This window comes from Gobio gobio (assembly GCF_949357685.1).
Source record: "Gobio gobio genome assembly, chromosome: 2".
NCBI classification, from domain to species: Eukaryota; Metazoa; Chordata; class Actinopteri; order Cypriniformes; family Gobionidae; genus Gobio; species Gobio gobio.
Genome location: NC_137098.1, coordinates 63,685,706 through 63,709,491, shown reverse-complemented (window position 1 = coordinate 63,709,491; position 23,786 = coordinate 63,685,706). Strand labels below are relative to the sequence as shown.

Here is a 23,786-nt window from a genome sequence, read left to right as displayed (position 1 = left end):
TGAGGAATTGGTTTCTTGTCTAAATAAAATCAATGAAAATAAATGTATTTCTTCACTTTCTAACCTTGTGTGTATATTATAATACATAATTAATACAAACTTACCACAAACGCTGAACGACAGGTCGTCAAAAATGTTTTGTAGGCAGTTTATGTGCAAATGTGCACTTTCTGGCGCACTCGATTGGCCGAAAGTCTACAGTGACCGTGGGCAATGTAGACTTTTGGCCAATCGGAAGGCCGAACTGTCTACAGTGTGTAGACTTTAGACCAATCGGAAGGCCGAACTGTCTACAGTGTGTAGACTTTAGACCAATCGGAAGGCCGAACTGTCTACAGTGTGTAGACTTTAGACCAATCGGAAGGCCGAACTGTCTACAGTGTGTAGACTTTAGACCAATCGGAAGGCCGAACTGTCTACAGTCTACATCGTTGCATGTTGCTGGGGCTGCCGAAGCGTAGTGCTTTTTGATGGTGAACGTGATTGGTCAATAGTCTACGATAAAGCACGTGGGAATGTTGTGTTTACTTTACAGACTCTCCAGTCAATGACCTTCATCTATTCGAGCTGCTATGATGATGAAGTCGACGGCATCTATTGGTTCATTTCTAATAATAGTATGTCAACTGATTGTGAAGTAAATTGTTAAAATGTAAATGATTGTCGTTTACTTACTTGCATGAGTATATACTAGTATATTCATTTGACTAACAAATAACTTTTCATTGTGGTTGCTTTATTGTACAGTGTATAACCTAATGTTATAATTCATTTTCCTATGTACCCAAATTTTCCACACCAATAATGTACAGTATCTATATCAGTTTACTGTGGATGTTCATTATTTAATATATATTAGCACCATGTAGTTGTTCCTTTACAATGATGATGAAAGTTTGATTTGATGTAATCATTCAAAAGTTGCCTAATTCATATAAATAAAAGGACACTTTTTAACGATAAAATAAGTGATCACTTTATTAAGTTACATAAAAGAGAACATATTACGTAATAATCAATACAAACCTTTTTCAATAAAAGCAACGTAAACCTTTTAGTTAAACATTGTGAATATATACACATGTAACTTGTACACATGACACTTTTTAATGATAAAACAAATCTTCACCATAGAATAGAATATATTAAAGGGACATTTACTCAAATTGTTCCAAACCTACACAAGTTTCTTTCTTCTGTTTAACACAAGAGATATTTTGAAGAATGAACTAAATGTGCCGTGTTAGAGGAGGCTTAATAGGGCAACAGTGCCGAGAACTAAAGGTGACCACAACACACAGAACGTAGAATAGTAAAACTTGTCCACAAGAACTATTTACACTATTTACAACAGGCCAGCCGTTCACTCCTCCAGTCCATCCACAACAGAGACAAAATGTTCATAGTTTGTGAATGCTCTGTTCTCCAGTTCATTGGAGGCTGAACGGTTTATCGCAGGGCAAAATGTCTTTTTTTTTGTATTTTTGGTATCCCTGGATTTTTTGCCCGCATGCCTTGCAGGTCGGGAGATGCTGCACCCTCGTCAGCTTAACGCCCTGTGGGGTGGTCTGCCAGCTTCCTCTTGTACTGTGTGGATCGAGACCACGACGATCCTACCACAGGGTTCTGTCCAGAGGCAGAACAGCTGGCCTGATGGGCACAGGCGGAGCGACTGGGATGGACGCCTGACCAGCAGGCAGCATGGGCTGCGTGGATGAGGAGCCCGCAGACCAGGAGTCGAAGGGCAGCACAGGCCTGGTGATGGTGGAGGTGGCGGGATTCTCCTCATCGGCAGAGGCAGTGGTGGCTGTGGAGGAGGCTGTGGCGTCGCCACCAGGATGTTGGTCCGTCCCTTCAACACTTTTGTGCCGGCTGTGCTGGGCGTGGTGATGTACTCCATCACAGGGTAGTCAGGTGGAGGGAGGATGGCAGGCTGGTGCGGGGCAGGAGGCAGCTCTTCAGACGACACTGAGGTGCGCTTGGAGATGACGACTGGCTGCCTAATGGCGTGCAGGTTCACCAGCCTCTCCTGCTGGCGGATGAAGTCCCTCACAGTTTTAGTGTTTATTTTTGAGAGAGGGATGCCTGCCTTGCACAGCAATGGGTCATCCACCAAGACCCGGTGCTGGATCCTTCTTCTGACTGTAGTCCTCAATGTGGTTCTCCTGCACCTGCCGCCACACCTTAATCATGGTGTTGCCCTCTGTGCGGTCACGCAAGAGGCGAATTACAGTTTTGTCCACCCCACGCTTTGCAGTCAGCACGGCCGGAAACCTGGCCCGATGAGCCTCGCTAAGCTGCTGCAGAATGACGTCGTCCCATGCCAGCCATCGACCCATGGGACCACTCGCTCCACCCCTGGCAGCCTTGAGGCATGGTCCGCAGGAAACCACCTCTGTCGCCATGTTGTACCAACCGGACACGTCGCAGATGTGACGTACCTAAAACATCAGAGAGAGAGAAAGAGGGATAGCGAGGAAAGGGGGAGGAGAGATCACACATCAATCCCGGATCAACATTCATGTGTGTTAAGTAGTCAATACTAATGTATGTATTACTCTAAACACAGGTGTGAAGAGACTCAGCCTTACCCGGGTGTGGTAACCAGACTTGGAGAGGTGTGTGTTGCCTCCGGCCCCAGAGCACTTATCACCACACGGACACTTCAGTGAGCACCGCCACACTCCGATGGGGCGCCAGAAGAAAAAACGGCCGCGAAAAAAGGCCTGTGGAGTTGGGATGCTGCCACTAACGAAGCCGGGTGGCTCGGCGGGGTAAAACCACATCCGGTCAGACTTCAGGACGCGCCGCCGTCTAATGACGCCCTTGATGTCCTTGTACATTTGGCCGGATGTAAAGAGGCCTCTCTCACTGTCCTCCTTCAGCCAGGGGATGTCTGCAGATGGGATGCCATGGGAGTCTAACCACAGCCGCACCCAGCCTTCCAGCTCCACCTGCAAGACACAACACACAACACATTTAGTTATTTATTTTCCATAATGTGCTGGGATTTTGTGAAATGCATTAACATCGCTTGGGCATGTTGTGATTTTACACTTACAGGAGAGTCACTCTGCGGCAAGGTGGTGTCAGACGCAGGCTGGCTGTTGGAGGTCGACGGTGGCTCCTCGGGGCGAGCATCAGAGGGAGACTGACCAGTGGCTGAGGACGGCAGAAGCGTCTGCTGCTTTGGCTGCTCGGGACGCTCACTAGAGGCAGCCTTGCTGGAGGTGGAGGGCAGCGAGGACAGTAGGGGCTTCTTCTGCTTGCTGCGCTTTGCCTTCTTGCTGGTAGACAGAGGAGACTGCTCAGGACGCTCTGCAGTTGCTGGCACGCTGGTGGAGAGCAGCGGCTGTTCGGAACCCCCGGCGGACACAGGCTGGCTGGAGATGGGCAAGAGCTCCCCATGGCTCTCAAAGGTGACTAGGGCATCCACCAAGATGGTGTCGTCCAGAGCGTCATCGGACCATGATGAGTGGGAGGTGGCAGCTGCTGCAAGAAACCTTGATTTATTTAACCTTTATTTATTTTACACACCACACTTCTTATTTACATTATTTTATTTACATTTCCTTGCATTTGTACATGCATACCTGTACATACCATCGTCTACTTTTTTGTATAGTTTCTTAAAAAATAAAAAAGAAGAAGAATATGAACCTATTTTTTGCATATTGTGTGTTCTAATTTTATTGTTATTATCTGTGTCCTGTCACTGTTATTCTGTTTGTGCTGTAGAAGAAGCGTCTATCAACAAAACAAATTCCTTGTATCTGCAAATATACCTGGCACTAAAGCTCTTTCTGATTCTCTTCTTGAAGAGCTAGAAGTGGCGTTCGGTGGAGGATTCAGTGAATTTCAGATTTGTGCTCTTAAAGTTTGTATTAAAATCGCATGTCCAGTAACAATCACGGCTGTTTAAAGTCACCTTTACCTACCTCTCTATCCAGAATATACCGCCTGAAGCGCTTCAGTGACTTGGTGGAGATGTCCTCCTCCTTCATCGCCAGCCACTGCCTCCTGTGCCATCCTCCTTTCGTGATCCGTCCCTGCCTGCGGATCTGCCTGAAGGGTCTTGTGCAGCTGATCCACTGCCACATCTCCATGAATGTGAACGACCTGAAGCGTCCCTGCCCATAAATGGCCCTGTCCACATTGATCTGGAGGTGGCAGGACACCTGTGGCAGCAGCTGCACATACCGCAGCAGGAGATCCTTCACCCAGTCACCCTGGCCTGCTTTGTTGGCATGGCGGCTTTCTTTGACATGGAGATCAAGGAGACTAAAACATCAAATAAGATAATTTGTTTATAAAAAAACTAATGAACAAATCATGAACATTTTGACTCCGTTTAGTGCAACACACTTACTACTTAATGTAGCCAACATCATTCTCCACCAGCCATTTCAAACTTTGGCCGTTATACTTGCCAAAGTTCAAAAAAAGCTGGCCAAGGTACTGCACCTCTGACGGTGTTGAGGTGACGGAAAAGCATCTCTTTTTGGCTGAAAACAGAAATTGTAATGACTTTAATGACGAGCAAAAAATCATCTATGCTACTGTGTAAACAAAGGGTGGGAACACATCAACAGTTCAAGTGCCAAGATATTCCTCACACAGACCTTCCTCACAAGCCGTCCTTTTATCCATGGCTGTGGTCTTCTCGTAGCAGGTGTTATGAGAAGCCAGTGCCTTGGCCTCCTTGGAAGCCTTTAGAAGGAATTGTTGCCTATCTTGTGGCACACTTGTATCTGCAATATGCAATGCTGGAAATAGTGGTCCATTTTAAACACACCTGTAGAAAACAGTCTGTTATAATCATCATCATCATCATCATCATGATAAACACAATACAAAAAATATACAACCCCAAATCAGAAAAAGTTGGGACAGTATGGAAAACGCAAATAAAAAAATGTGTGGATGTAACTACGTATTGTGGTACTTGACAAAGGTTTGCCAAAGTAGTCCTGAGCCCATGTGGTGATATCGCTTGTAGATGAATGACGATTCTTGAGGCAGTGCCGCCTGAGGGATCGGAGATCACGGTTGTTCAGCTTAGGCTTGCGCCCTTGTCCTTTACGCACTGAAATTCCTCCAGATTCCTTGAATCTTTTAATTATGTTATGCACTGTTGAATGTGAAATATCCAAATCTCTTCCTATCTTTCTTTGAGAAACATTGTTTTTAAACATTTCAATAATTCTCACGTATTTGTTGGCAAACTGGCGATCATCGGCCCATCTTTGCTCCTAAAGGATTAGACCTTTCTTGGATGCTGCTTTTGTACCAATTCATAATTACAATCCCCTGTTTCAAATCACATCATTATTTAACCATTTTACCTCATTACTGGCCCTAAATTGCTCCTGTCCCAACTTTTTTTTAAATGTGTTGCAGGTCTGAATGACAGGAAAGGATGCATATTTACAAATGACATGAAGTTGACCAGACAAAACATGAAATATTTTGTGTTCATATTGTCTGCAATGAAATACAAGTCAAAGTAAATTTAGAAATCACTTCTTTTTTTATTTGCGTTTTCCATACGGTCCCAACTTTTTCTGATTTGGGGTTGTAATTTTACCAGAAACTGAATATGTCCACAAACAAAGGCTTATCTTTATTACACATAACTTACACATTTATGGACTATAGTATTTGGATTTCTTTAAATGCGTATTTTTTGAGTAAATATCAAAGTTAAATGAGGAAATATATTTTTAATGAAGAAAAAAAACATTGACGATTATTTTACCCAATGTGATCTATAAACATTTGGTCATGGGGATGAAATAAAGTCCAAGCCTAAAATTGAGAAGGAGTAAGGGCGCATTACTAACATGCTTTCCTAATGAAAATTAACCATGGTTTTACTATAGTCAGTGTGCAGAAACCATGGTTTTACCATAGTAAAGGTGTAGAAACCATGGTTTTTATTATAGTCAGTTTGCAGAAACCATGGTTTTATCATAGTAAAGGTGCAGAAACCATGGTTTTTATTATAGTCAGTTTGCAGAAACCATGGTTTTATCATAGTAAAGGTGCAGAAACCATGGTTTTATCATAGTAAAGGTGCAGAAACCATGGTTTTTATTATAGTCAGTTTGCAGAAATCATGGTTTTATCATAGTAAAGGTGCAGAAACCATGGTTTTATCATAGTAAAGGTGCAGAAATCATGGTTTTACCATAGTAAAGGTGCAGAAACCATGGTTTTTATCATGGTAAAGGTGCAGAAATCATGGTTTTATCATAGTAAAGGTGCAGAAATCATGGTTTTATCATAGAATGCATATAGAATATCTAATGAATGAAGCGGACGCTTCGCTCTCGCATATCAGCGCACAAATAGTTAAGTATAGTCACGCATCAAATTAAGCTTGGACTTTAACATATAAAATCGTATTTATCTGGTTTTACACGATAATATATCATTGTTACTTACCTTTGAATTGTCAAAACTGTTATCTTGCGATCTAAAACTCCGATCTCGCTGTTCGCTCTGATTCGTATTCTACCGGCTGAGCGTAGACCGTTTGCTTCTCTGATTGGCCTAGAGTCTACAGTGAACGTAGACTCTGGGCCAATGACGGTTCGCCGGCTGAACGTAGACCGTTTGCTTCTCTGATTGGCCCAGAGTCTACAGTGAACGTAGACTCTGGGCCAATGACGGTTCGCCGGCTGAACGTAGACAGTTCGCTTCTCTGATTGGCCTAGAGTCTACAGTGAACGTAGACTATGGGCCAATGACGGGCCGTAACTGTCTACGTTCAACGTAGACTTTTGCACTTCGCTAGAGAGAACGTCTGAATTCCCCAAATGTGGGAATCTCGACTGCATAATTTCTGGTGGTGGGGGACTGCGTTCGCGCTCTCCCCTGATTTACTGGTCAAAAGTGTTGCTAACCCACTGGAATGATGGTCGAATACTCCTTGAACTGATGTTTCCTTTAGTGTTTTATTCGTGACACTCATGTAGACACCGTAAGAGCTACAGCAAACACAAACAAAACAAACACTGTATAACTCCCACACAATAACCAACATCACGATACAATTAATAACTGAAAGACATTAAAAAACTCGTTTACCTTATAACCCTCAATATCCTAAAACATAATACAATAGCAAATGCTTATTATAAATATTCTATATTTAATGATTAAACAATGGCGTTCACACAGTTCAACTTGGATAATGTTGTGTGTATTTTTGTCCTTCTGTGTTTTCAACACTAGAGGGCGGTGTGTGTGTGTGTGTGTGTGTGTGTGTGTGTGTGTGTGTGTGTGTGTGTGTGTGTGTGTGTGTGTGTGTGTGTGTGTGTGTGTGTGTGTGTGTGTGTGTGTGTGTGTGTGTGTGTGTGTGTGTGTTTCGTATCTCTCATGGCAAGCAGACATTTACCAATTTTGTAGTGTCATTCATTCAGAAAATGATTTAAGTCACAGTTCATATTACCTCAGAAAGCAGGAGTGATAACTCATTTTGCAGCTCGGTTGTGTTTTCCCTCAATCCACATTGACATAACATTTGTAGCATCTCTTTCGACCCCCTGGCTTTGAGGAATTTGTTTCTTGTCTAAATAAAATCAATGAAAATAAATGTATTTCTTCACTTTCTAACCTTGTGTGTATATTATAATACATAATTTATACAAACTTACCACAAACGCTGAACGACAGGTCGTCAAAAATGTTTTGTAGGCAGTATATGTGCAAATGTGCACTTTCTGGCGCACCCGATTGGCCGAAAGTCTACAGTGACCGTGGGCAATGTAGACTTTTGACCAATCGGAAGCCCGAACTGTCTACAGTGTGTAGACTTTAGACCAATCGGAAGCCCGAACTGTCTACAGTGTGTAGACTTTTGACCAATCGGAAGCCCGAACTGTCTACAGTCTACATCGTTGCATGTTGCTGGGGCTGACGTCCCCCAAATGTGGGAATCTCGACTGCATAATTTCCCTGATTTACTGGTCAAAAGACAGAACTGGAATATCATCTTTCCTAAACACTGTTAAATATAGTGTGTCTGAATCGTAGTATGTTGAAAATAGTGTTTCAAATGATAACCGGATGGTCTACTTTTTCTGGTTAGAATCTGAAGTTGCAGCTAACATTTCCCACAACCCATTGCGCGTTGGACTAGGATTCGATTAGAACTACAAACGCGAAATAAGTGTCAAAAACTACAAACATGGCGGACGTGCGAGTCCGACGGTTAATTAGAAAGGTTTAGATAAAGGAGTTGGTGTGTGTTTCGTATCTCTCATGGCAAGCTGACAATTTTACCAATTTTCTGTAGAAGTGTCATTCATTCAGAAAATGATTTAAGTCACAGTTCATATTACCTCAGAAAGCAGGAGAGATAACTCATTTTGCAGCTCGGTTGTGTTTGCCCTCAATCCACATTGACATAACATTTGTAGCATCTCTTTCGACCCCCTGGCTTTGAGGAATTGGTTTCTTGTCTAAATACAATCTTGTGAAGAAGAAAAAATTGCAGAAGAGCCCGTGAATTTTGTGACATTACATTATTTGATATTTTAATGTAGCATATTTAGGGAAAAGATAAAATACATAACACTGTACATGTTACAAGAAAATGTATAACAAAATATGTTTGACAATGCCTTAATAGATTTGTGCGTATAGTATGAGGTGAATAGTGTTTGTTATACATGGAATACATACACAGTATTTTTGGATAATTGAATTTGATTGATCCTATAAATGTCAAGTACTGAAATGTAAAAAGTTGTGCTATATAACAAATTGACGAGCATGGTGTGTCTGGCTCTAACACTGGAGTCTTTTCCTTCTACACCCACACCTTTCCCTTCCCTTGTCTTTTCCCAGATTGCTGTCCACAGCAGCCTCCCGCCAGGCGGTGCTGGGTAGCGGGAAGGTTCTTGTAGACGGCGCGGCTGTAGGGAATAAAGCACAGGCCCAGCTGAAGGTGACGAGCCAGCCGACAGTACGCAGCCAAGGCCAGCACCAAGAGTGGAGTCACCAGCAGGAAACCCACAACCAGCAGAGCCACGCAGCCACCGTCATTCAGCAGGTCTGAGCAGTACGGGGCGGAGGCGTGCGGGCGCACCTGAAAGCAGAGACATTTGACTGGTGGGGTTTAGGGTAAGTGGAGGAATGTGTAGGCATTGCTGAGGAGGGTCTCCCTGGAGGAATGAGTCTCTGAAGGCCTGTTCACACCGGGACGATTTTCGCGCGCGTTTATCGCCGACGTTTAACGCCTCGTGACTAAACAATGGGCGCCAATGTGAGTGTTCACACCGACGCGTAAAACGCCAGGCGTAAAAGCGTCATTTAAAAAAAAACGCCTCGGGTTCATTTTTTTATTTTGACGCGGCGCGTTAAAAACTGGCCGACCAATAGGGCTCGGGCGTATGACGTCATTACTTTGCGTGGCGGCCATGTTGATGGCCTCATTTGCTGCTACTCGGACTACTGCGCACTGTTTATAGACGTGCTCCCTCTCAGTCGTGTGTCTTAATTTGGCGTTATTATTGGAAACCATGGTAAACCGTTGCTGCATTGTGGGGTGTAACACTAGATCACATAATCGCCATGGGAAAAAGTTCGAAAATGGATTAACTGAGTCGTCGGCTCGCTTGGATCGCGCTTGTAAGACAAACTGTTACCTGGGGATATGGTGTTGGCTGATCGCGGCTTTGACATAAAGGAGTGTGGGACTTATGTGTGCCGAGGTAAAGATCCCTGCTTTCACAAAAGAACGCTGTCAGCTGATGCAAGAGATGTGGGGAGCACAAGAAAAAATGCCCACCTCCGAATTCACGTGGAAAGGGTGATTGTAACCGTCCGCAACAAGTACACTATTTTGTCAGATAAAGTACCGATTCACATGGTGTTGCCAAGCAAGGACGAAGACATGACATTCTTCTATAAGATTGTGTATGTATGTTGTGCTCTGACAAACATGAGCCCTAGCGTTGAAATAAAATAAATGTGCATTAAATACAGCCATAAGTGTCTGTTGCATCCATACCCACAATCTTCAAAATAAATATACTTAAATCAAAATAATGTGCAAAAGCAAGAAGTGTCACACAATCGCAATAACCGTATAATGTGCAAAAGCAAGAAGTGTCACACAATAAGATATTTTTCAGTGTTTATTTGCAAGTAGTGCAACCCGAGAACACATAACGGTGCAGAATGCTTCAAGGTAAAAGGTTAACGTTACATAGGCTTCATGGTCTGCAGCTCCTGAACCCATCCATTTGTGAACTGCAAATTTCATATGAATCCAAACCGTTAATAGTTCCAATTTTGTCCATATACCGGTCCCTGGCTTCCCTATTTAACGTATCCCGGTAAATTCCACATCCTTTTCGGGATTTTAACATAGTTTTTCTTTCTCCCAACTCTGCTTCTCCTCGTTCGATTTGCTGTATGTTTACATTCGCGAGGCCATCAACATGGCCGCCACGTCCCAGAATGCAACGCAGCGCCCGAGCCCTATGAGATCAGCGCTTTTGTTCACCTGCCTGGAGCTGCTGAAGTGACAGAAAAACACGACTGGGTGGCGCTCAAGCACAAAATCGGTCTTGCCGAGCAAACATTGATACGAAGAAGAAGTAGTAAGTAGACAAAGAAGAAGAGGAGCTGCTAAAGGCCTGTACACACCGGGACGAATATCGCGCACGCTTATCGCCAGCGTTTTTCGTGCCGTTTTTCGGCGCGTCTTGAGTGTTTTACTGTCACTTCAGCAGCTCCAGGCACGTGAACAAAAGCGCCGATCTCATTGGTCGGCCAGTTTTTTACGCGCTGCGTCAAAATATAAAAACAAACCCGAGGCGTTTTTTTAAAAATTACGCTTTTACGCCTGGCGTTTTGCGCGTCGGTGTGGACACTCACATTGGCGCCCATTGTTTAGTCCCGAGGCGTTAAACGTCGGCGATAAACGCGTGCGAAAATCGTCCCGGTGTGAACAGGCCTTAAAGAGCACCTATCATGGCATTTAAAATGTTCCAAATATTGTTTTAGAAGTCCCCAACAACAGTTTTGCATGCATGCAATGACAAAAAAGACTTTAGTTTTCTTATAATATGCATTTATTTTTACCTGTTTTGACAGCGATTCTCAAATGATTCCTTTAGTGATTCACTTTTCAAAACCCCGCCTTTACGTGACGCTAATCTGCGGTGATTGGTCAGATGACCCAGTCAGTTGTGATTGGTTTAGTCTGTGCAGATATTCTCGGAAACGGAACGCCCATCAAAGTCTTATAATGACAGTAATTTGTTAATATGTGTCAGGAGTTATGAATATGAAAACCGCGTCGGTACTGTTTGATTGTAATATGAGCCTCAGCTGATCTCATTCATAAAAAAACTCCTCACGAAGACTCGCGACAAATCAACATCCCTCAGGGCTTTTAGTTCAAAAGTGTGCAGATGAGGAGACCTATTGATAGATTCTCATATGTCTGTGTCAAATTTCTAAACAGAGGAGTATTTTTTTATTCAATACTTCCTCAAAATGGGCAGAAATAGCCTAATCATGAGCGTGTCTCTTATGTCTCTTGAGTCTCTTATGTGTTGTTTTCAATTCATACTGGCAGCCGGAGGGCGCTCTGTGCACATGTAGTCCATATGGTACAGACAGACGAAGAAGATACCATGTGCCATAATAAAAGTCCATAATAAAAGCTTCCTGAGATCGCAAAACATACATTTGACGACTAATAATAAACACTCAATCGCGACGATGTATGGTTTGTCTTCAAGCCACTTAGTCTTCAAATGCTCATCCTTGGGCAGATGAAAAAAGTTTGCTTTTGAGTCGCACTTCAGAACACAGCGTCTCGTCGCCATGATGTTTTCTAGTTTTCACTGGCGTCTCGTGGCCATGATGTTTTCTAGTTTTCACTGGCGTCTCGTCGCCATGATGTTTTCTAGTTTTCACTGGCGTCTCGTCGCCATGATGTTTTCTAGTTTTCACTGGCGTCTCGTCGCCATGATGTTTTCTAGTTTTCACTGGCGTCTCGTGGCCATGATGTTTTCTAGTTTTCACTGGCGTCTCGTCGCCATGATGTTTTCTAGTTTTCACTGGCGTCTCGTCGCCATGATGTTTTCTAGTTTTCACTGGCGTCTCGTCGCCATGATGTTTTCTAGTTTTCACTGGCGTCTTGGAGCGCAATAAGTGGGCGTATCGTATTCAAATAACTTGACAAGTTGACGTCATCTAGTCAGAGAAAAAGCTTCAGTCTTCTAACGATTCTTAAAAATGACTCAGAGTCGACTCTTACTTTTGAAAGAAAATAACTATATATACGGTGCACTGTCATATTTCAAACTATCACAGGATGTTTTTGTTCACTTAGATCTATGTTACACACTACATGAAAGGTAAATTTCAAAATTCCATGATAGGTGCTCTTTAATGCTGCTTGCCAGTTAGCAAAAAGTGTGTGAATGGTTTTGCCATAGACATAATATATCTGTGGTTTTGGCAAGCACGTAAATACTGTCTCTCCTCTTCTTCTGTGTGACAAGCGAGTGTCAGAAGCGTAAGTGCCGCAGCGCCACCTTGTGTACCGGGAGCGCATCTACTGAATGTGCACATTCACTCTGCGCATCGCCAGTGAAAATCGCTTGGGTGTGAACACTCAAGACGCGGCGGAAAACGTCACGAAAAACGCTGGCGATAAGCGCGTGCGATATTCGTCCCGGTGTGTACAGGCCTTGAGGTGTGGACAGACAAACAACAGATACGCAAGAATGTTTGCCGACAGCACATTTTCTTTAGTGAGTCGATCGTTTGTTATCTTCCAAGGTCGGGAGGTTGGTTTGACAGACCACCTCTGTTAGTCTGATTCATTAAAACCCCTGAATATCACCTTTGCGTTGTAATAATGTGCTTGTGAAAGTGTCGCTAACGTTAACGTACGGCTGTGTGACCATGGCTTGGAATGCATTGAAAACTCTTAGTGCCCCTATAATGCAATTTTAAAGGCGAGGCAATTTTAAGAGTCTCCTATGGGTTTACAAGTCAAAAAACACTTTAATGTTCTCATAATATACACCGCACATCATCTCATATCTCGAAGATTGTGAAAACGGTTCGATTGAAGATTCAGTCTCTCTAAATCCCGCCTTTCCGGGAGTCTACTCTGCTCTGATTGGTTAAAAGGCCCAGTCTGTTGTGATTGGTCTACTCTGCTCTGATTGGTCAGATGGCCCAGTCTGTTGTGATTGGTCTACTCTGCTCTGATTGGTCAGATGGCCCAGTCTGTTGTGATTGGTCTACTCTGCTCTGATTGGTTAAAAGGCCCAGTCTGTTGTGATTGGTCTACTCTGCTCTGATTGGTCAGATGGCCCAGTCTGTTGTGATTGGTCTACTCTGCTCTGATTGGTCAGATGGCCCAGTCTGTTGTGATTGGTCTACTCTGCTCTGATTGGTCAGACGGCCCAGTCTGTTGTGATTGGTCTACTCTGCTCTGATTGGTCAGATGGCCCAGTCTGTTGTGATTGGTCTACTCTGCTCTGATTGGTCAGATGGCCCAGTCTGTTGTGATTGGTCTACTCTGCTCTGATTGGTCAGATGGCCCAGTCTGTTGTGATTGGTCTACTCTGCTCTGATTGGTTAAAAGGCCCAGTCTGTTGTGATTGGTCTACTCTGCTCTGATTGGTCAGATGGCCCAGTCTGTTGTGATTGGTCTACTCTGCTCTGATTGGTCAGACGGCCCAGTCTGTTGTGATTGATCTACTCTGCTCTGATTGGTCAGATGGCCCAGTCTGTTGTGATTGGTCTACTCTGCTCTGATTGGTCAGATGGCCCAGTCTGTTGTGATTGGTCTACTCTGCTCTGATTGGTCAGATGGCCCAGTCTATTGTGATTGGTCTACTCTGCTCTGATTGGTCAGATGGCCCAGTCTGTTGGGATTGGTCTACTCTGCTCTGATTGGTCAGATGGCCCAGTCTGTTGTGATTGGTCTACTCTGCTCTGATTGGTCAGATGGCCCAGTCTGTTGTGATTGGTCTACTCTGCTCTGATTGGTCAGATGGCCCAGTCTGTTGTGATTGGTCTACTCTGCTCTGATTGGTCAGATGGCCCAGTCTGTTGTGATTGGTCTACTCTGCTCTGATTGGTCAGACGGCCCAGTCTGTTGTGATTGATCTACTCTGCTCTGATTGGTCAGATGGCCCAGTCTGTTGTGATTGGTCTACTCTGCTCTGATTGGTCAGATGGCCCAGTCTGTTGTGATTGGTCTACTCTGCTCTGATTGGTCAGATGGCCCAGTCGATTGTGATTGGTCTACTCTGCTCTGATTGGTCAGATGGCCCAGTCTGTTGGGATTGGTCTACTCTGCTCTGATTGGTCAGATGGCCCAGTCTGTTGGGATTGGTCTAGTCTGCTCTGATTGGTCAGATGGCCCAGTCTATTGTGATTGGTCTACTCTGCTCTGATTGGTCAGATGGCCCAGTCTGTTGGGATTGGTCTAGTCTGCTCTGATTGGTCAGATGGCCCAGTCTGTTGTGATTGGTCTACTCTCCTCTGATTGGTCAGACAGCCCAGTCTGTTGTGATTGGTCTACTCTGCTCTGATTGGTCAGATGGCCCAGTCTGTTGGGATTGGTCTAGTCTGCTCTGATTGGTCAGATGGCCCAGTCTGTTGTGATTGGTCTACTCTGCTCTGATTGGTCAGATGGCCCAGTCTGTTGTGATTGGTCTACTCTGCTCTGATTGGTCAGATGGCCCAGTCTGTTGTGATTGGTCTACTCTGCTCTGATTGGTTAAAAGGCCCAGTCTGTTGTGATTGGTCTACTCTGCTCTGATTGGTCAGACGGCCCAGTCTGTTGTGATTGGTCTACTCTGCTCTGATTGGTCAGATGGCCCAGTCTGTTGTGATTGGTCTACTCTGCTCTGATTGGTCAGATGGCCCAGTCTGTTGTGATTGGTCTACTCTGCTCTGATTGGTCAGATGGCCCAGTCTATTGTGATTGGTCTACTCTGCTCTGATTGGTCAGATGGCCCAGTCTGTTGGGATTGGTCTAGTCTGCTCTGATTGGTCAGACGGCCCAGTCTGTTGGGATTGGTCTACTCTGCTCTGATTGGTCAGATGGCCCTGTCTGTTGGGATTGGTCTAGTCTGCTCTGATTGGTCAGACGGCCCAGTCTGTTGGGATTGGTCTACTCTGCTCTGATTGGTCAGGCGGCCCAGTCTGTTGTGATTGGTCTACTCTCCTCTGATTGGTCAGACGGCCCAGTCTGTTGTGATTGGTCTACTCTGCTCTGATTGGTCAGATGGCCCAGTCTGTTGTGATTGGTCTACTCTGCTCTGATTGGTCAGATGGCCCAGTCTGTTGTGATTGGTCTACTCTGCTCTGATTGGTCAGATGGCCCAGTCTGTTGTGATTGGTCTACTCTGCTCTGATTGGTCAGATGGTCCAGTCTGTTGGGATTGGTCTAGTCTGCTCTGATTGGTCAGATGGCCCAGTCTGTTGTGATTGGTCTACTCTCCTCTGATTGGTCAGACGGCCCAGTCTGTTGTGATTGGTCTACTCTGCTCTGATTGGTCAGATGGCTCAGTCTGTTGTGATTGATCTACTCTGCTCTGATTGGTCAGATGGCCCAGTCTGTTGGGATTGGTCTAGTCTGCTCTGATTGTTCAGACGGCCCAGTCTGTTGGGATTGGTCTACTCTGCTCTGATTGGTCAGATGGCCCAGTCTGTTGTGATTGGTCTACTCTGCTCTGATTGGTCAGATGGCCCAGTCTGTTGTGATTGGTCTACTCTGCTCTGATTGGTCAGATGGCCCAGTCTGTTGTGATTGGTCTACTCTGCTCTGATTGGTCAGACGGCCCAGTCTGTTGTGATTGGTCTACTCTGCTCTGATTGGTCAGATGGCCCAGTCTGTTGTGATTGGTCTACTCTGCTCTGATTGGTCAGACGGCCCAGTCTGTTGTGATTGGTCTACTCTGCTCTGATTGGTCAGATGGCCCAGTCTGTTGTGATTGGTCTACTCTGCTCTGATTGGTCAGACGGCCCAGTCTGTTGTGATTGGTCTACTCTGCTCTGATTGGTCAGATGGCCCAGTCTGTTGTGATTGGTCTACTCTGCTCTGATTGGTCAGATGGCCCAGTCTGTTGTGATTGGTCTACTCTGCTCTGATTGGTCAGACGGCCCAGTCTGTTGTGATTGGTCTACTCTGCTCTGATTGGTCAGATGGCCCAGTCTGTTGGGATTGGTCTACTCTGCTCTGATTGGTCAGATGGCCCAGTCTGTTGGGATTGGTCTACTCTGCTCTGATTGGTCAGACGGCCCAGTCTGTTGTGATTGGTCTACTCTGCTCTGATTGGTCAGACGGCCCAGTCTGTTGTGATTGGTCTGCTCTGCTCTGATTGGTCAGATGGCCCAGTCTGTTGTGATTGGTCTGCTCTGCTCTGATTGGTCAGATGGCCCAGTCTGTTGTGATTGGTCTACTCTGCTCTGATTGGTCAGACGGCCCAGTCTGTTGTGATTGGTCTACTCTGCTCTGATTGGTCAGACGGCCCAGTCTGTTGTGATTGGTCTACTCTGCTCTGATTGGTCAGATGGCCCAGTCTGTTGTGATTGGTCTACTCTGCTCTGATTGGTCAGACGGCCCAGTCTGTTGTGATTGGTCTACTCTGCTCTGATTGGTCAGACGGCCCAGTCTGTTGTGATTGGTCTACTCTGCTCTGATTGGTCAGACGGCCCAGTCTGTTGTGATTGGTCTACTCTGCTCTGATTGGTCAGATGGCCCAGTCTGTTGTGATTGGTCTACTCTGCTCTGATTGGTCAGATGGCCCAGTCTGGTGTGATTGGTCTACTCTGCTCTGATTGGTCAGATGGCCCAGTCTATTGTGATTGGTCTACTCTGCTCTGATTGGTCAGATGGCCCAGTCTGTTGTGATTGGTCTACTCTGCTCTGATTGGTCAGACGGCCCAGTCTGTTGTGATTGGTCTACTCTGCTCTGATTGGTCAGATGGCCCAGTCTGTTGTGATTGGTCTACTCTGCTCTGATTGGTCAGATGGCCCAGTCTGTTGTGATTGGTCTACTCTGCTCTGATTGGTCAGATGGCCCAGTCTGTTGTGATTGGTCTACTCTGCTCTGATTGGTCAGGGCTGCGTTCAGCCCCGACAAAACGGTGCAAAACGTTGTGCATTTTGATCTTTAAAACTTTGCAGACCTTATACATTCACTAATAGTGATATTACACATTAAAGGTAATATTCGAAAAAGCATAAAAGGGGCACTTTTTTTTTTCTTCTTTGAGCTGCTCACTTTTGTCCTGACTTGCATATTTATCATTGGATGATGCATCAACCTGCCTAAAGCTGCAATAGTAATATATGTTCAGAAAGATATCACATTCTTTGGTTAAATGGCATTGCATGGGAGGAAGGGGATTGCGGGATGAAACTGACCCTCACATTCTTTATCTATCCCCCTGCGAGATGGAGGGAAGCAGAGTTAAAAAAGAGTGACTGAGTAAACAGAGTAGGAGGGTGAAAAAACTGATAAAGCCCATCTGTGTTTGGAGCTGCACTTTGTCACTCTGACAGGTTTGTTCACTCAAGGAGATGCTTGTAAAAGTCACAGCTGAATACAGCCGTACTTAAAGGTGCAGTCCGCAATTTATCTAAATCAACACCTAAACAAATCATTTAGTGAATATTTGCTGATGTTCTGGTGGAGCAATGTTTGTTTGGTTGTCGATTTCATGCATCAACCGTGTTTCTCAGAAATGACGTTGAGTTGTAAAGCTCTTTTCACAATGCAAATCGTCTCAATTATCCTATTATTGACTGCTTATGTGAAGTGACAAACTATTGACTCCACGGTGGTCTGCGGTTCCTTACAGACCTTTGAATGTACCTCTCGTTCATGTGTGTCACATGGGGACTAATTGGTCTGAGTGGCCATTGATCTTTGATCTTAAGGTCTGGTAATTGGAGAGGTTGGAAGAATTCGGCCTTTATTTACACACATTGACCCTTTCTGACCCATGGGCTCTACGTGACGATAGCTTAAGCTGATGGAGGGTCGGTATCTTACAGGATCGTGCCTGTTAATTCTTTAGTGGTGTTTGAGAGTGATTGCATTTGGTACGACTTTAAAATTAGACACATTTTTCACAAACCAATAGAGCTGAAGCAGTAGATCTACTCTTCTGTGGTTCAAAGTGCAAGAACCCCTAGGGTAGTCACTGTACAATTTGAGAAAAACATTTTAATCAAAATCCAGTGATCCACTCCTGAAACGCTTCTCATCTGACGTCATCCTCCCAACTCCTGACCTGGCCCTGCTAATACTCCTGCACTCAAACCGCTGAGAAATGCCCAAGATTAAGAGATTACTTGGTGAATCAAAGAGAAACCGTGGCCAAACTCCCATAAATCCTTAGGAGGATATCTCTGAGTCATGATTAGCTTTTATTCAGAGTCTTTTTCCCAGATTATAAAGGACATTCCTTTAGTGCAGCGACACTGTTTGTCTCAGGGAGAAAACTTTCAATATGACTGTTGTTAATGGCTCTAACTTTGCCATGTTTTCTACTTTAAATCAACACTCTTCATCACTTTTACAATTAGTTTAAAATCCTGCTGGCAGAATTGAGACACAAACTAGGTCTTTTACTCAAGTTTTAGCTGCCAATTAAACTTTATTTTAAGGTTTTATTAATTGAATATAAAGCACTACATTGTTTGTTTGGCGCCTGTATTTCGCAGAGCACTTAAGATCTTGTGAAACTGTTTGCTCTGTCAGATCTTCTTATCAAATAATTAATTTGTTTCATTAATGGAGTTTTTGAATGAATCTCTTGAATGATTCAATATTGTCGCCACCTACTGGTGTAATGCTGTAAATGATACAGTGTTGGGGGTAACGCATTACAAGTAATTTGAGTTACGTAATATTACTTTTTCCAAGTAACTAGTAAAGTAACGCATTACTTTTCAAATTTACAACAAAATATCTGAGTTACTTTTTCAAAAAGTAACGCAAGTTACTTTTCCACATTCATTTGACTGACAGCTCTCCTGCCCCCATGTTCAGAAAAATAAGTGCAGAGGTGTTGTGTGTAAACATGATGGTTATTGTAGTTCCAGACTAAATGTGAGCATTTATTCATCTCACTTGCACAATAAAGATTCTGTACTCCTCAAAATGAATAAAATCAGTCAAATGCAAAATTGGCATAGAGTACTATGCAAACCTCCAATAATTAAATGTTAAATAAAACAACTATTTTTATGCATAATCTACCTTGATATTTAATTTACCAATGTCTTGCTGCTGACCTTTGATGATGAAAATTACTAGATTTTTTTGTTTTTATCAGTAAAACTTTTTTCTCCTGCATCATTTTCTACCATTATCCAGAATGGCAGCAGAGCTGCGCCCTCTACTGTTCATGCGTGAATTCGCCTTTTTACCTCAGCCTGGGGCTTATTATTTCAATTTTGGTATGAAGAGGTCTTTACCGTTGCACAAAAATATAACTTTTTTGTTATTAAACAAAAACAAAAACAAGCCCAGCCCAGGTGATAAAAAGTAACGCAAAAGTAACGTAACGCATTACTTTTCTTAAAAAGTAACTAAGTAACTCAATTAGTTACTTAGGCACTGGTCTTTATTGGAAGTTTCAAATTCAAAAAGGGGATTTCCGCTACCATAGACATCAGTGTTTATATCCGAACTATAAACTTTTATCCAATTAATTTTACAATTATTTTAACAAGTTCATGCTTTGTCCACTGTTTCATTTATTTTGACAGTTTTACATTTACATTTACGCATTTGGCAGAACCTTTTATCCAAAGCGACTTACAGTGCCCTTATATTTTCAGGCTGTTTTTTGCTCCTGTGTCTATACATCCTCATCACGTGAAATTAGCAACTTTGAGCTGCGTGTTTGCTGTCATTCGCTGTCACATCCTGCAAAAACAGCCTTTTCATAAACAGTATATCGCATATTATTTTGATATCATGACCAGTTCGATGCACTTCTCTCAACTCTTACCGTTGAATGACAGAGAAAGCCGAACACCACCATAACAATAGCAGGAGTGAGGATGAGGCCGAAAACCAGGCCAGCCAGGCAGGCGTTGATGGCTGCGATCAGCAGGTTCTGCGCGGTCACCAGCACTGAACACGCCCAGCAGTCCAGAGAGCCCCGGAGCTCCAGCGGAGCGTCTCCTCCGCCAGCCTCCGCAGCCGAGTACGGTGGAGGCACCACCACTCCTGATCCTACGGGGGTCCCGGCTGCCACAGTGGAGGCCAAGGAGTTTGTGTGCTGGAAACTGGGGTGATGGTGAGGATGGCTGTTGGTTGGGAGCTCTTCAGAGAGGTCGAGGGTCTGGTGATGAGCCCCCTTCTCCAGTGTGCCATTCATGCTCATCCTGATCTGAAGACGATAGAGAATGAAAGACTTTACAAAAGACATAACTTTGAGGACAAGACGAGCTATGCCACATTCTTGATCATTAATCAGGAACCCACGTCACACCCCTCCTGTTCTCACTCCACTGGCTCCCATTGTGCAGAATCAAGTGATCTAAAGAGTAAAGACAGCCTCAAAAACACGGTTTGAAATCGCTGGTGTTTCTGACGTCACAAACTAACTGGTATCCAATAACGTCAACATGTGGGCAAAGCGTTAGCATATCATTAACTATTCTCTGAGGCAGAGGAGTCTCAAGAGAAGCTGGTTATCCCTGTACATTTAGCAATATAGCGGGTGAATTATGTATATTATGTTTATTATGATATGACTCTATATCCCTATATTCTATATCCGACATGGTTTTAGTAACATTAGCAACACATTATTAGCTGTTTGATAACGTAGTCAAGCAAAAGGCTAATCAAATTAATTACCGCTATGTGTCCGACGTTGTAAAGAGTGATACCTTTGTGCGGTGTTTACTACAGTAAAGTTGAGTGAGTGGATCTGAGAGCTGGTGTGAGTGAGTGGAGGCGGGGCTCATTTGCATATTCATGAATCTGCAAATAGCTACTAAATGAAGCAAGATTGTAGAGTTACATTCAAGTTGTTTTAAGGCATGAAGATATTTTCGTAGGAATTTTTTTTTAATGTCATTTTGGTGATCAAAAAAGAGTTTGAAGGGATAAAATTATTGACTACAGGGGGACTTTATGAAGCTGCTGAAGACACGCCTCTTCCACGAGCACTTAATTATTGGGTCTCGTTCACAAACAATTGCGTGGATTCTTTCATATTTTATGCACAGCAGAACTTCTCTCGAAAAATCTCCACCTGATTCACAAAACGTTCGTACGCACAAACACATCTCCATATAAGGGCTTTCCGCACAAACACACCCAAACCATCTCCATATAAGGGCTTTCCACACAAACCATCTCCATATAAGGGCTTTCCGCACAAACACACCCAAACCATCTCCATATAAGGGCTTTCCACACAAACCATATCCATATAAGGGCTTTCCGCACAAACACACCCAAACCATCTCCATATAAGGGCTTTCCACACAAACCATCTCCATATAAGGGCTTTCCACACAAACACGCCCAAACCATCTCCATATAAGGGCTTTCCACACAAACCATCTCCATATAAGGGCTTTCCACACAAACCATATCCATATAAGGGCTTTCCACACAAACCATCTCCATATAAGGGCTTTCCACACAAACCATCTCCATATAAGGGCTTTCCACACAAACCATCTCCATATAAGGGCTTTCCACACAAACCATCTCCATATAAGGGCTTTCCACAAAAACACATCTCCATATAAGGGCTTTCCACAAAAACACATCTCCATATAAGGGCTTTCCACACAAACTATCTCCATATAAGGGTTTTACGCACTCTTGTCAAACTTGCCGCTGTTCACAGTCGCGCTCTCCTCCGGATCCTCGAGCAATGCCAAGTGTGCCGTTCTCACCAGTTCTCATAATATACCTTTTATACAGACCCAGATTATTAGCCAGCTGTACATACGCGTATATCTGCGTTATTCGGAGAAACCTCACAGCTGAAGCTATAACGCAGCTTTTCTTCCTCTTTAACTGTATATGATCGAATGCATTTAAGATTAAATCAAATTGTATTATTTAATAATTTCATTATATAATTTTATGTAAGGGTTATATAATACAATTAATGCAATATACTTCAATGTAATTATAGTCATGTTAGGATGAAATATAACTTACTAACACGTTTTTAAAACCATTCCGAGTAAGTTATTTTTGTGTACATGTGGTTTCTGTTGTTCCTGTATTTTTTTCGTAAATTTAGAAAACAAATTATTACGAAAACTTTGGTGAACTGTGATTAGTTCTTAAAATCGTTCGTACGCACATTTCACGCACAAATGTGTGCGTGCGCATGCGTAGTGAATGAGACTCACTAGTCGCGTCTGCCACTCGTGCACGGAAAGCTGTCGCCAGTCGCGTCAAATTACAGCACTGAATAACGCATTTCTTTGGACAAAATGCATCTAAAAATAGCGGAGGAACCGGAGTCAGCTGCTGTTGGAAAGGTACGTGATCCAAGCTTTATTTCAAACTTCAAGCTAATTTGTTAGCGTAATGTTTAACAACAGGGCTTGTCCTGTCAGGCGTTTTGGCAGATGCGTGTGCTGTTTAATGTGTGGTGTGATTCCGTGAAACCTTCATGTTTTGGTTATATCCTTATCTTTAAGTGTTACAAATTCACGCGAGTATTTCCATTTTGCCTGACGGTCAGTTAAAACTTCAGACTTTACTAAATGCGCATGCGCGTCAAACAGACTAGCGACAAAAATGCAAATTTTGCTGAAATATCTGTTGTTCGACGTTACGTTAAGTTTAAAAGTCTACAAGTAATTCAAGTATTTTGAGTGGTAACTGTAAAGTGATAACAGCGTGTAATTGAATATAAATGTTTCCTACATTTACAGGATAAAGAAACTACAGGAAGAGTGATTGTGTGTCGTCCTGCAGAACATTCCTCTTATCTGTTTAACAGTTTGTGTTTTTCTTTTTCTTTATTATCTTAATTTTAAATGTAGGGATTTAAACAGTGACATTTAGCTTTATAGCTCTTTTGCAGGTAGCATAGATACAGATTCACTATGTTTTCATAGCATTCCTTGTCTGAAGGACAGCATTGTGCAGGATGTGGAAAAGTGTGTTTTGTCATTAAAATAAAAAAGAAAATAGGGCTTTTTAAAATCCGATTAATTGAAAAATCAATCGGCCAACTAATGTTAACTGATTATAGTTGTTGTTCTTTTGTAAGTCGCTTTGGATAAAATAAGAAAACAGACATACTTTTATATATTTTTTTCTTGTTATATTCTTTATAATGAATAGCTTGAGGAATACTAAGAAGTTTAATGTCTAAAATTAGGGGAGGCTAGTGAATGATGTCCCGGGTCGATAAAGGCCCAGCATGCGTTAAGGGTTAAATTGTGTTTTAAAAAAAAAAGTTAAATAAATTGTGTATTTTTAGTTGTAGGCTTGAACCACATTATTGTGCAAAGCAGTTTAAAAACATTCAGCCATTAATTGGTTAATTGTAACATTTCTTATTAATTTTATTGTGTCGCTATTTAATCATACAAGCCTCATTTAAACAGTGAACTAGCTCATATTTGAGAGCGATGTGGCCCTGACCTCTTCAAATCTGAGATTAAACTGCTGTCAACACCCTGAAAAATATCTGTGATTGTGATCTGTGTTTGCTAACTACAGCGGCTGTAGAAACTAAAGGTTATTTCACTCTGAGCAGTTGTTTAAAGATCT

General features: G+C 43.2%; 1 protein-coding gene across 7 annotated transcripts in view; it reads right to left on the bottom strand.

The window, feature by feature from the left end:
- Nucleotides 1-956: 956 nt before the first annotated feature.
- Nucleotides 957-23,786, bottom strand: part of tmem88b (transmembrane protein 88 b) — a 29,261-nt gene continuing 6,431 nt past the window's right edge. For 2 of the 7 annotated variants that reach the window (XR_013815964.1, XM_079809220.1), the window contains exons 1-6: nt 4,623-8,395; nt 4,370-4,505; nt 3,939-4,281; nt 3,062-3,492; nt 2,592-2,954; nt 957-2,441 (exon numbers count right to left, since the gene is read on the bottom strand). Coding sequence is in view for 3 of the 7 variants with exons in the window: in XM_079809220.1 (XP_079665346.1) it covers nt 2,106-2,441; nt 2,592-2,843 (588 nt within the window). In the remaining 4 variants the exon portion in view is untranslated. The other 5 variants (XR_013815962.1, XR_013815965.1, XR_013815963.1 and 2 more) reach the window with 5 other exon arrangements.